The 13,174-nt window shown below is 59.8% G+C and overlaps 1 protein-coding gene across 2 annotated transcripts; it reads right to left on the reverse strand.

Moving 5' to 3' along the window:
* Window positions 1-3,957: 3,957 nt before the first annotated feature.
* On the reverse strand, window positions 3,958-6,437 carry LOC308200658 (maestro heat-like repeat-containing protein family member 7). 2 transcript variants are annotated; one of them, XM_080606772.1, is made up of 3 exons: window positions 4,924-6,437; window positions 4,675-4,822; window positions 3,958-4,504 (listed from the first exon to the last, which is right to left on the reverse strand). In XM_080606772.1, the coding sequence occupies exons 2-3, from the start codon at window positions 4,807-4,809 to the stop codon at window positions 4,082-4,084; spliced, it is 558 nt and encodes a 185-aa protein (XP_080462898.1). In that variant the 5' UTR covers window positions 4,810-4,822; window positions 4,924-6,437; the 3' UTR covers window positions 3,958-4,081. The 2 variants fall into 2 exon arrangements, with proteins under 2 accessions (XP_080462898.1, XP_080462897.1); XM_080606771.1 differs by having other exon boundaries at window positions 4,675-6,437.
* Window positions 6,438-13,174: the final 6,737 nt, after the last annotated feature.

A 13,174-nucleotide genomic window follows, 5' to 3' on the forward strand; every position in this document is an offset into this window, starting at 1 on the left:
GGCAATCAGAAGGGTTTGGATCCCAAGTGGAGGTTCTGGAGCCTGAAAATAAGGCTTTGGAGCCTATTTAGGATGAATGGGGCCCTAATAATGAGGTTTTGGACAGTTAAAATATTGGGAAGGGAGGAGGCAAGGGGCAGTGAGGAGGAGGAGGACAGGGCGTGTCTTGTGTCTTCAAGTCAGGCTTTGGAGCTGAAACCTGGGCCTTTGGACTCTGCAGCTCAGGGTCTGGATCCTGAAGTGATGCTTTGTTCCTTCGAAATGGATGTTTGGACCCGAAAAGGAGGCTTTGGACCCTAAAATTCAGGCCTCGTCTCCTAGCATGAGGATTTGGGAATTTGAAAGCAGGGGTGTTCCCCTCAAAGAAGGCCTCTCCATCTAAGAATGCCGCGTTGCATCCTATAATAAAATTGTGGACCCTAAAAATAAGGATTTTTTCCTTGAGAATGGCAGTCTGCTCTGTAAGATTGACGTGTAAGGAAGAAAAAGCTACTAAAAAGGAGGGTTCATCCTTTCAAACAAGGCTTTCGAGCCCAAGGAAGAGGCTTTCTGCTCTATTATGTGACGCTGAGGCCTAAAAAGAAAGCTTTGGGCCCTAAAAATGAGAGCCTGGGTCCAAAAACGGAGGGTGTAGGCGATAAAAAGACAGTTGCATCTCCGCTGGCTGCACTGCACTGTGGAGGGCGCCTTGTCAAAACCGAGGTGTCCTGTGTGGCCTGGTCACAGACAGGCGCTGCAGCAGGCTGTCGCTGTGACAGGGCAGCATGGCCCACCTTCCTCTGGATCCCAAAGTGATGATTTGTTGCCTCCAAATTGGGGTTTGGACCTGCAAAGAAGGCTTTGGACCCGAAAATTCAGGCCTCAGCTCCTAACATGAGGATTTGGGAATTTGAAAGCAGGGGTGTTCCTCTCTAATAGGGCCTGACCGTCTGAGAAGGCCGCTTTGCACCTTACAATGAACGTGTGGACCCTAAAACTAGGGCATTGTGCCCTAAAAATGGCAGCCTGGTCCACATGAGTGTGGCTGTAAGCAAGAAAAAGCTAGCTTTGGATCCAGAAGCAGGTGTGAGGGCCCTGACCAAAAGCACTTGGTGACTTAAAAGAAGCACCCTGGTCCTGAAAACCGAGGATTTAGGCAATCAGAAGAAGGGTTTGGATCCCAAGTGGAGGTTCTGGAGCCTGAAAATAGGGGATTGGAGCCTAAGAAGAACACAGTGCGTCCTAATAATGACGCTTGTACCAGTGAAAGACCCGAGGGTGGTCGGGGGTAAAGAGTGAGGGCTGTGAAGGGGAGCTTGTACCTCCAAGTCAGGCTTTGGAGCTGAAACCTGGGCCTTTGGACTCTGCAGCTCAGGGTCTGGATCCTGAAGTGATGTTTTATTCCTTCCAGATGGGTGTTTGGACTCGAAAAAGAAGGCTTTGGACCCTAAAATTCAGGCCTCGTCTCCTAGCATGAGGATTTGGGAATTTGAAAGCAGGGGTGTTCCTCTCAAAGAAGGCCTCGCCATCTAAGAATGCCGCGTTGCATCCTATAATAAAATTGTGGACCCTAAAAATAAGGATTTTTTCCTTGAGAATGGCAGTCTGCTCTGTAAGATTGACGTGTAAGGAAGAAAAAGCTACTAAAAAGGAGGGTTCATCCTTTCAAACAAGGCTTTCGAGCCCAAGGAAGAGGCTTTCTGCTCTATTATGTGACGCTGAGGCCTAAAAAGAAAGCTTTGGGCCCTAAAAATGAGAGCCTGGGTCCAAAAACGGAGGGTGTAGGCGATAAAAAGACAGTTGCATCTCCGCTGGCTGCACTGCACTGTGGAGGGCGCCTTGTCAAAACCGAGGTGTCCTGTGTGGCCTGGTCACAGACAGGCGCTGCAGCAGGCTGTCGCTGTGACAGGGCAGCATGGCCCACCTTCCTCTGGATCCCAAAGTGATGATTTGTTGCCTCCAAATTGGGGTTTGCACCTGCAAAGAAGGCTTTGGACCCGAAAATTCAGGCCTCGGCTCCTAACATGAGGATTTGGGAATTTGAAAAGAAGGGCTGTTCCTCTCAGATAAGGCCTCGCCATCTAAAAGGCCGCTTTGCACCTTCCAATGAAAGTGTGGACCCTAAAACTAGGGCATTGTGCCCTAAAAATGGCAGCCTGGTCCACATGAGTGTGGCTGTAAGCAAGAAAAAGCTAGCTTTGGATCCAGAAGCGGGTGTGAGGGCCCTGACCAAAAGCACTTGGTGACTTAAAAGAAGCACCCTGGTCCTGAAAACCGAGGATTTAGGCAATCAGAAGAAGGGTTTGGATCCCAAGTGGAGGTTCTGGAGCCTGAAAATAGGGGATTGGAGCCTAAGAAGAACACAGTGCGTCCTAATAATGACGCTTGTACCAGTGAAAGACCCGAGGGTGGTCGGGGGTAAAGAGTGAGGGCTGTGAAGGGGAGCTTGTACCTCCAAGTCAGGCTTTGGAGCTGAAACCTGGGCCTTTGGACTCTGCAGCTCAGGGTCTGGATCCTGAAGTGATGTTTTATTCCTTCCAGATGGGTGTTTGGACTCGAAAAAGAAGGCTTTGGACCCTAAAATTCAGGCCTCGTCTCCTAGCATGAGGATTTGGGAATTTGAAAGCAGGGGTGTTCCCCTCAAAGAAGGCCTCGCCATCTAAGAATGCCGCGTTGCATCCTATAATAAAATTGTGGACCCTAAAAATAAGGATTTTTTCCTTGAGAATGGCAGTCTGCTCTGTAAGATTGACGTGTAAGGAAGAAAAAGCTACTAAAAAGGAGGGTTCATCCTTTCAAACAAGGCTTTCGAGCCCAAGGAAGAGGCTTTCTGCTCTATTATGTGACACTGAGGCCTAAAAAGAAAGCTTTGGGCCCTAAAAATGAGAGCCTGGGTCCAAAAACGGAGGGTGTAGGCGATAAAAAGACAGTTGCATCTCCGCTGGCTGCACTGCACTGTGGAGGGCGCCTTGTCAAAACCGAGGTGTCCTGTGTGGCCTGGTCACAGACAGGCGCTGCAGCAGGCTGTCGCTGTGACAGGGCAGCATGGCCCACCTTCCTCTGGATCCCAAAGTGATGATTTGTTGCCTCCAAACTGGGGTTTGCACGTGCAAAGAAGGCTTTGGACCCGAAAATTCAGGCCTCGGCTCCTAACATGAGGATTTGGGAATTTGAAAAGAAGGGGTGTTCCTCTCAGATAAGGCCTCACCATCTAAAAGGCCGCTTTGCACCTTCCAATGAAAGTGTGGACCCTAAAACTAGGGCATTGTGCCCTAAAAATGGCAGCCTGGTCCACATGAGTGTGGCTGTAAGCAAGAAAAAGCTAGCTTTGGATCCAGAAGCGGGTGTGAGGGCCCTGACCAAAAGCACTTGGTGACTTAAAAGAAGCACCCTGGTCCTGAAAACCGAGGATTTAGGCAATCAGAAGAAGGGTTTGGATCCCAAGTGGAGGTTCTGGAGCCTGAAAATAGGGGATTGGAGCCTAAGAAGAACACAGTGCGTCCTAATAATGACGCTTGTACCAGTGAAAGACCCGAGGGTGGTCGGGGGTAAAGAGTGAGGGCTGTGAAGGGGAGCTTGTACCTCCAAGTCAGGCTTTGGAGCTGAAACCTGGGCCTTTGGACTCTGCAGCTCAGGGTCTGGATCCTGAAGTGATGTTTTATTCCTTCCAGATGGGTGTTTGGACTCGAAAAAGAAGGCTTTGGACCCTAAAATTCAGGCCTCGTCTCCTAGCATGAGGATTTGGGAATTTGAAAGCAGGGGTGTTCCTCTCAAAGAAGGCCTCGCCATCTAAGAATGCCGCGTTGCATCCTATAATAAAATTGTGGACCCTAAAAATAAGGATTTTTTCCTTGAGAATGGCAGTCTGCTCTGTAAGATTGACGTGTAAGGAAGAAAAAGCTATTAAAAAGGAGGGTTCATCCTTTCAAACAAGGCTTTCGAGCCCAAGGAAGAGGCTTTCTGCTCTATTATGTGACGCTGAGGCCTAAAAAGAAAGCTTTGGGCCCTAAAAATGAGAGCCTGGGTCCAAAAACGGAGGGTGTAGGCGATAAAAAGACAGTTGCATCTCCGCTGGCTGCACTGCACTGTGGAGGGCGCCTTGTCAAAACCGAGGTGTCCTGTGTGGCCTGGTCACAGACAGGCGCTGCAGCAGGCTGTCGCTGTGACAGGGCAGCATGGCCCACCTTCCTCTGGATCCCACAGTGATGATTTGTTGCCTCCAAATTGGGGTTTGGACCTGCAAAGAAGGGACTGCACCGTGGACCTGCGGGCAGAGAAGGGCCCGGGTCACGCCGGGAGCCCCAGCCCTGGGTTCCTCTGAGCAGCAGGGGACGGGGATGTGGCACCTGATGGGAGTGAGCAGGTCCTGCCGGTGCTTCTTGCGGAAGACCTGCACCTCCTGCAGCGTCAGCTCCGTGGTGAAGGACGCTTGGACGAGGAGGGCCAGGAAGAGCTGGGGGAAGATGGCCTTCGCCTCCTCCAGGCAGCTGGGCAGCAGGAGGATCTCGTGGAGGGGCCTTGCTGCCTGCAGAAAGCACCCAGAGGCGTGGGCAGGGAGGGACAGAGGAGGGTGGAGACCCCCAGGCTGGCCCCGTGGGCGCGCCCGGGTGCCCCAGGGTGCGGATAAGGCTGGGAGGGGTCAGGGGAGGGGAGCGGGGCCCCTGTCCATCGGAGATGGGCAAGCGAGGAACTCACGGCCAGGGCCAGGATGCGCGGGTGGTCCTTGATGGAGGTGGATGTCTTGCACCCAGACTGGTTCATGAGGACGCGGAGCAGCTCCCGCAGCACCCTCTCTGTGGCTGGGGGCTCAGACACCATCGCCCTCCACATGGTGACGGCGACGCTGCGGGACCCCCGGGCTGTCAGCAGGGCCTCCCCCGGCCCGGCTGCTGTCCTCGCTGGTGGTGGTGGGGGGGGGTGCATGAGACGCGCTGGGCCCCGTACCTGGTGCAGGTCGGCGAGCACTGCAGCAGGCTGGCAACCGTCTCCCTGGGGTGCTTGCTGGCCAGCGCCAGCAGGGCCCTGTCCAGGCTCTGAAGGGCCAGCGCGGCTCTGACGGACGGCAGGGTTCTGTAGATGGCCCACACGATGTTCAGCACCTGGAGGTGGGACACGGGTGAGACGGGGCCGGCACCAGAGCAGGAACAGAGCCCCGAGGGCTGGAGCCGTGGCCGGGCCGCTGGCGGGTACCCACCTGTCCCGAATGGAAGTCGGTCTCTGCCGCCAGCACGTCCACCATGTGGGCAGCCAGCTTGGTGCTGTAGAGGCTCGGGGCTCTCATGCTCTCGACGGCGGCGAGGAAGACGCCCAACCGTTCAGAGGGCTGCAGGTACTTCATAAACGTCTGTGGGAGGAAGGACAAGACGTCAGTCACCCCGAGGGCTGCGATGGCCCCGCTCAGCCCTGCTGCTCCCAGCGCCCCAGGAGAGCTGGGAGCAGGGGCTGGGCCGGGCGACGGCTGGGGTGCGGCCGCGTGCGGGCCCCGTGGGGACCGGGCTTTGTCGGGGACAGCGCCGGTCCTCTTCCTGACGTCGCAGGGCCGGGGTCTCCTCCGGGGCTCAGGGCTGGCGCTTCTCACCATGAAGATTCTGCTGGTGTTGCCGTCTTCTGAGAGCCGTAAGGACAGCCGAGCTCGCCAGCGCTCCCGGAGCTGCGGCGGCTCGGCATCCTGGTCCCAGAGCCTTGTTCCTGGAGAAAAGCGGACACAGTGTCAGCGGGGGGGCCTGGGGACCTGGCAGTGGCAGCCGGGGGCTCGGGCACAAGCCTCCCTGGCAGGAAGGGGGCATGCCAGAGCAGAGCTGGGGGCAGCGCTTCCAGGGAGGGCCCGGGCTCTCGCGCTCAGGGCAGGGGGAACGGCTCGTCAGCCCGCGGAAAGGCAGCCGGGCTCGCTCGGTTGGGTCTCTCCTGCTGAGGAGAGGGGCGCAGGCGGCCTGGTGCTGGCCTGGCTGTGCCGGCGTGCCCGTGTCTGGAGGGACCCAGCCCGACGCGGCTCCTCTCACTTCTTTGCTGCCCGATGAAGATGTAGAGGTGGCGCACAGCCTCCGCTGCCTCGTGCCTGGTCCCCTCGTTCTTGGAAGTGCAGCACAGGAGGAGGCTCCCCACCAGCCTCCCCAGCATGGAGAAGCGGTGCTTCTCAGGGTGGTGATGCCTCACCACTGTGGCTCCTGCAAAGCAGGAGCTGACCTGGGGAGAGAGGCAGCGCGGGACCGCGGCTGAGCGGGGCGGCAGGGCCCCAGCCCCAGCCCCGGCTCTGCGCAAGCCTGGAGATGGGGAGAGCCGCGGCCGCGGAGCGAGGACGGGGGCGCCGGGGCTGCCTGCACCAGGGGCTCCCTACCTGGGGCAAGGAGCAGGTGTTGATGAAGGCGGCCAGCCTGGCGATCCGCGCCATGGCCCTCTCCTCCACGGCCTCCGGCTGCCGCTGGGTGAAGGGCAGCAGGAGCTGGGGAGAGAAAAGCTGCTGGTGTGCCCGCAGCACGGGACACTGGTCCTTCCAGCTGTCCCCCTGCTGCGGTGGCCAGGCGGGTGGCCGTGCCCCTGTCCTGCTGAAGCCCCCGCTCCCTTCCCGTTGCTCCCCAGACATCCCTCCAGCCTCGCAAGGGTCAGCTGTGGGCCAGCCCCCGCCTTGGGGACCCCTGCCTGCACCAGGCGTTGCGGCACAGAACTGACCGCGTGCGTGAAGCCCAGCCTTTGCCAAAGCCAGGCCTTCAAGATGTTCTGCAGCTCCAGGAGGCCGGAGGCGCCGGCGCTGCCCACCAGCACCTGCAGCAGGCTGTCCAGGGCTTCCACGGTCTGCAAGGAGGACAGGGGTTGGGGCACCCGAACAGGGAGCAGTGGTGTCCCAAGCGCCCAGCCCGTGCATACCTTGAAGTAGAGAGACGTGTCCGTGTCTCTCGTGTCCTCGTGGCCAGGGAGGTGGAAGACGCTGCAGAGGCAGGCGCGCAGGAGGCCGTTCGTCCTGTCCTGCGGCAGCAGCCCCGCTCTGCTGCAAGGGGAGGAGGGGAGAGGTGTGGAACGCCCCCTGTGCGGCACCCTGTGCCCCACTCGGGGCCCCTGGCCGGGACCGGGGCCACCGTGGCGGCCAAGCCCGCGCTGGCCCAGGTACCTCATGGCGGCGATGGCGAGCATGGCTTTCTGCCGCACCGCCGTGTCCAGGCGATCGGTGGGCTCCTCCTGCAGCAGCGCCTGGAGGGCACAGCGCGAGGGCACAGGGCAGTGTCCCCCGGCCAGCGAGCGGCTACAGGGGCTGGCCTGCAGGGCTGCCCCATCCCAGCGCCCCCACCAGAGCCACCTCCCGGCTCCTGGGGCTCCCCGGCGGCCCCCGCAGCCCTGCAGCGGGAAGGGCCGTGCCCAGCACCCAGCCAGAGGGTGCTCCCCGCGGGGCAGGGCGTCCCCTCACCTTGATGCTCTGCGCCACCTCCAGCTGGCAGAAATACACCGCGTCCCAGGTGGTGTGGTCCGCGACGGCGGCTTTGCAGGCGTCGCAGACGGAGGCCAGAAACCTCAGCTTCTGTGCCTCTCGCTGAGCCGCGGAGGGGAGAGACAAGCGAGCGGGTCAGGGGAGCCCAGCAGTCTCCCTGCGGGCACAGCCGGGGCAGGGGCTGCCCGGAGGAGGCCAGCAGCCGCAGCACAAAGGGCGAGCGGTACCTTGGGTCTGCGGCTGCAGCAAGCGCGGATGAAGCTCAGGGCGTCCTCTTCCTCCTGCCGCGGCGCGGCCGAGGCAGAAGGGCCCACGCCTGAGCCAGAGGGCGCCTGCAGTGGCTGCACCTCACTCTCCTCATAGGGCTGCGGCCGGGGCCTGGAGGCCGGGGAGGCCCCAGCCTCCTCCAGCCAGGCCGCTCGCGGGGAGCAGGGGGGGATCCCCGACATCCTGCAGGGAGTGCCCAGGAGTGAATGTGGCTCCCGCTCCTGTCGCGGGGTAGGGATGCCACAGAGTGCCACCGCTGCCGCCAGCCCCAGGCCCCCACCCAGGCCCCCTCCTCTTGCCCTCGGGCGGGCGGCCCCAGAGCCCCGCGGGGGTCCTGTCCCCAGGGGCCTGCAGACGCCATCCCCTGCACTGGAGGGAGGTCCCCCTGCCCAGGGCTGCCCCCAGCCCCACTGCCGAACCAGGCCCCTTGGGGCCGGCCCCGCTGCGCAGCCCTGGCAGCGCTGACCCACCTGCTCCTCAGCCCTGGCTCCTGCGCTGGGTTTCTGTGGCAAGGTGCCCGCGGTTTGTGCCTTTGCTTCGCACCTGGAGCACCCGAAAGCACTCCAAGCAGTCGCAGCTGCACGGAACCAGGTCCGTTGTGTCCGTTGGGACGGGACCCGCCCCAGAGGCCCTGCTCCCGGATCCGGAGATGCTCCCTGGGCCCTGGTGTGGGAATACTAAAATTATAATAAAATTGTGGGCCCTAAAAATAGGGATTTGTTCCTTGAGAATGGCAGCCTGGTCCTTAAGATTGACGTGTAAGCAAGAAAAAGCTACTAAAAAGGAGGGTTTATCCTCTCAAACAGGGCTTTCGAGCCCAAGGAAGAGGCTTTCTGCCCTAATATGTGACGCTGGGGCCTAAAAATGACAGGGCAGCGTGGCCCGCCCTCCTCTGTCTGGATCAAAAAATGATGCTTTGTTCCCTCCAGATGGGTGTTTGGACCTGAAAAGGAGGCTTTGGACCCTAAAATTCAGGCCTCATCTCCTAGCATGAGGATTTGGGAATATGAAAAGAAGGGGTGTTCCTCTCAGATAAGGCCTCGCCATCTAAAAGGCCGCTTTGCACCTTCCAATGAAAGTGTGGACCCTAAAACTAGGGCATTGTGCCCTAAAAATGGCAGCCTGGTCCATATGAGTGTGGCTGTAAGCAAGAAAAAGCTAGCTTTGGATCCAGAAGCGGGTGTGAGGGCCCTGACCAAAAGCACTTGGTGACTTAAAAGAAGCACCCTGGTCCTGAAAACCGAGGATTTAGGCAATCAGAAGAAGGGTTTGGATCCCAAGTGGAGGTTCCGGAGCCTGAAAATAGGGGATTGGAGCCTAAGAAGAACACAGTGGGTCCTAATAATGACGCTTGTACCAGTGAAAGACCCGAGGGTGGTCGGGGGTAAAGGGTGAGGGCAGTGAAGGGGAGCTTGTACCTCCAAGTCAGGCTTTGGAGCTGAAACCTGGGCCTTTGGACTCTGCAGCTCAGGGTCTGGATCCTGAAGTGATGCTTTGTTCCTTCGAAATGGATGTTTGGACCCGAAAAGGAGGCTTTGGACCCAAAAATTCAGGCCTCGTCTCCTAGCATGAGGATTTGGGAATTTGAAAGCAGAGAAGTTCCTGTCAAATAAGACTTTGACATCTAAGAAGGCCGCGTTGAATCTTATAATAAAATTATGGACCCTACAAATAGGGATTTGTTCCTTGAAAATGGCAGCCTGGTCCGTAAGATAGATTTGTAAGCAAGAAAAAGGCAGTAAAAAGGAGGGTTTATCCTTTCAATCAAGGCTTTGGAGCCCAAGGAAGAGGCTTTCTGCCCTAGTATGTGACGCTGAGGCCTAAAAAGAATGCTTTGGGCCCTAAAAATGAGAGCCTGGGTCCAAAAACAGAGGGTGTAGGTGATAAAAAGTTGGCTTTGGATCCCAAGTATAGGCTCTCTTGCCCTGAAAATGTCCTGAAAGCTGGGTGCTTAAGGACAAGGCTGTGGTCTGTAAAGAGGAGCCTTGGTGCCATACCTGTATGCTTTTCAGGTGCAAAGAAAAGGTGATAAAAAGGTTTTGGATCCACAAAAGATGCTCTTAGCCCTGAAGTGAAGGAGTTACAGGGTGAAAATGAGACATTTGGCCCTAAAAATGAGGCTTTGATTCCTCAGAAAGGGTCTTTTCTGTGTGCCCGGAGCATCCCAAAGGCCCTGCTGGCAGCTGGTCACAGGTTTGGTGGCTCAAATGGGGCCTCGTGGGGCTGAAGAGCTGCTGGGGGAAACTGCTCTCGGCCGCTCTGGTTCAGAAGAGCTGGCCTCTGGAGGGAACCCACTTCGAGACTCTGTCCCCAGTGCTACAGCGCCTGGCTGTCGTCGTGCAGCCTGGCAGCATCCCAAAAGGACGCTCGCTGCTGGCCAGAGTCAGAGGGGGCAGATCCTTCCTCCGGGCACATGGTGGGCATTTGCCAAACCCTGCTGGCAACCTCCAGCCCCAAATGCCCTCGGCACACAGAGCTGGGGCTGTGCTGGGAAGGCAGGCAGCGATGAGCCCGCCCAAGGACAGGGACACCCCAGCACTATTTGGGTCTGTAGGGGCCAGGCTCAGCCTGGTTTGGTGCTTCAGTCACAAGCTGGGTGCTGATGTCAGTCGGGAAGGGGCTGTGTCAGGGATGGTGCCCTGTCAGTGTCCCAGGCCGGGCTGGACGGAGTTGCAAGCCCCCTGGGGCCGGGGCAGCTGTCCCTGCCTGCGGCAGGGGGTGGCCAGGTGCCCTCTGAGGGTCCCTTCCAAGCCGGCAGTGCCGGGGGCAGCGACGGCACAGCAGCGCTCTCCCCAGCACCCCGTCTGCACACGCTTGCTCTGCTTGCCCTGCGCCCCGAGCGCCGATGCCACGCGGCCCCAGCCCCATGCATGCAGCCCCTGTGCCAGCAGGGCGCGGCCATGAGGTCACAGCGCCGCGCTGTGACGCTGTGCCAGGCCACGGGCACCTCTCTGCGCCAGCCCCAACGGGCGGCACTCACGCGGCGGTGGCAGCATGGGGCGGATGTGGGGGGCTGCGGCCCCCACCCGCCTCCTCCTCCTCCTCCTCGTGCTGGCAGGCCTGTGTGCCCGGGATGCCTGGGCTATGCCAAGGCGAGCGCTGGCAGCAGGTGGGTGCCAGCGCCGGGGGCAGCGGCAGGGCCGTAGCCGGGCGAGTCGCCGGAGGGGCTGGGGGCTGAAGCCTGGGCTGAGCCCCCCCGGGGCCCCTGTGAACCGAGCCACGCGCCGCGCTGCCCCGGGTCCGGCCTTCCCCTACGTTTGTCCGCCTGGCCCTCGAGGGGTGCTGCGCGTGGCCTTCAGCCTGCGTCCCGAAAGCTGGCGGGGGCCGGCCGGGAGGTCCCTGAGCCCCGCCGCAGCCTCAGGAGTCTCGCCCCATGCCTGGGTCCCGCACCATGCCCCGGCCCCTCCGTCACTGCAGGGTGCTCAGGGGCACAGCACGCAAGGGGAATGTGTCTTCTCTCTGGTTGCTTCCAGGTGACGATGCGCGCGGCAGCGCTTACCCAGCTCTTCAGCTGGATCCTGGAGTGGAGCTTCAGGGGCATCCCAGCGGTAAGTTGTCACCGTCCCTTGCCTCGAAAGAAGCAGCATTTGCTTTGTGATCACTGGTCCACGTGCGACTGGAGATCCCCTGAAGGCCTTCCGAGGGGTTGTCCGCTCACTGGGGGGGCTTCCCGAGGGCAGAACTGGTTGCAGCACGCAGTGGAAGCCCTCCTCACCTGTCCTGGACCCCGTTTGTGCCCGCAGGCCGTGCTGTTCCAGCTGCCCCGTGGAATCCTGCTCCTGAGACTGGGTGGCACCCCACAGGTACGTCGGTGTCCATCTTCATTTCCTTGGGGTTTGTTAGTGGCTTTCTGCGCTAGCTGAGCAGTGCTGCAGCCTCTCCCTGGCCAGTGGGCTCTTCTCCACAAGAAGCGGGGATGATTGTTTTTCTCCCATGCTTTAGCGTGGGCTTCCCGTGCGTCTGTTAGGAATGTCCTGGTAAGGAAGCACCGGCAGGCCTCTGTGCATTTGTCCGCCCGGCCCCGGAGGGGTGCCGCACGTGGCCTGCAGGCAGCGTTTTGAAAGCTGCCGGCACCAGCTAGGAGGTCCCCAGGCCCTGCTGCAGCCTCGGGAATCTTGCCCTGCTCCTGGGCCCTGCGCTGTGCCCCGGCCCCTCCGTCACTGCAGGGCACTGGGGAAGAAGGAGGTCACATCGCGCAGTGGGAACGTTTTTGCTCTGTGCCCGTAGGTGATGGCTACATGACGTCTGAGCATGGTCCTGTCCCCGTGCCCCAGGGCGATCCCACAAGTAAGTCACTGGGAGGAGTGAGCATTTACCGCTTTGGTTGCTGTCCGCGTGAAATGGACCTTCAGCCTTCCTTGGCCTCAGACATGCAGGAGAGCAGAGAGGGAAGGGGTCAGGCTCGGTGACACGCCTGGGGCGCTTTGCCTTGCCAGGCTGTCTTTGCCAGCCGCTCCGCCCCCGTGCTGCAGAGCCAGCGGGCACGTTGGGGTTGAGTTTAGAGCCTGGGGTGAGCTCTGGGGAGGCCCTTCTCTGGGCAGCTGCACGCATGGTTAGTTTTGTCCCAGCACGGTGGCACTGCAGGCCCCTGGTGACTGTTTGCAAGAGGCTCCGGGGCGGGAGGGAGAGCCGAGGGCCATGCAGCAGTCCCCTGTTGGAACTGCATTCACTGCTGTGCGATGGGAAGAAGCATCCTGCCCCGTTTGGTGGGAGCTGCTCTGCTCTGTGTTTGTTTGCAGGCGTGGCTGTAGGCGATGGCTATCCAGCTTCCCCGCTGGGTCCCGGCGCCGAGCTGCAGGGAGGTCACACGGGTAGGGCCTTTTAGTTGCGTTGAGAGCTGCCGGCTCCAAGCCCAAACGTCAGCCCGGTGTCTCTGGTGTGCTCACTCTGCACCTTCGGAGCCTGCTTTTCAGTGCTTTATTCACAGGGAATTTAACGTCCTCCTTTCTGCTTAGGCCCTCGAAGAGCGATGCGTCAAGCTAAAAGAGGCAAAAGTTCCCAGAGGACCTCGGAAATCCTGAAGGAAATCCTGAAGGAACTGGAGGGAGCACAGGGTGGGTGTGTTGCACGTGGAAGCCTGAGGGGCTGGGTACAGCCCCGGACACGCCGTAGCCTGCACGGCAGGAAGGCCCCAGTCGGAGCCTCGCGGTGATCTCCCGGGGTGATCGGTTGGTTGGACTAGCGACTAGGAGCACCCCCAAAAGCCTAGGCTTTGTTGCAAAGCCACCTGTGTGCATGTTGAGAAGCATCGCCTCCTGAAGATAGCCCGTTCCTGCTGAGGAACGGTCGCTCCCCATCCAACTGTGCCGCTTTCTTTCTAAAGGGGCGGACGGAGAGGCTGTGAAGCAGGAGGCGTTTCCGAGGGGAAACACGCTGCCAGGCTCTGAGGGAGCGACAGAGGCAGCGCAAGCGACCATCCCGCCAGGTAACTGCCGTCCGCTGGCACGGTTAGCACAGAGCAGGTGCTGCCAAAGGAGCCTGGAACCGCTCTGGAGGAGGGCTGTGGTCTCT

Source organism: Anser brachyrhynchus (genome assembly GCF_964034855.1).
Source record: "Anser brachyrhynchus genome assembly, chromosome: 10".
Taxonomy (NCBI): domain Eukaryota; kingdom Metazoa; phylum Chordata; class Aves; order Anseriformes; family Anatidae; genus Anser; species Anser brachyrhynchus.

Coding starts and splice junctions, on each gene's coding strand:
- LOC308200658 (XM_080606771.1), bottom strand. CDS start 4,902: ATGCACCCCCCCCCACCACCACCAGCGAGGACAGCAGCCGGGCCGGGG. Junction 4,505..4,674: donor CGCGCATCCTGGCCCTGGCC/GTGAGTTCCTCG, acceptor TGCTTTCTGCAG/GCAGCAAGGCCCCTCCACGA.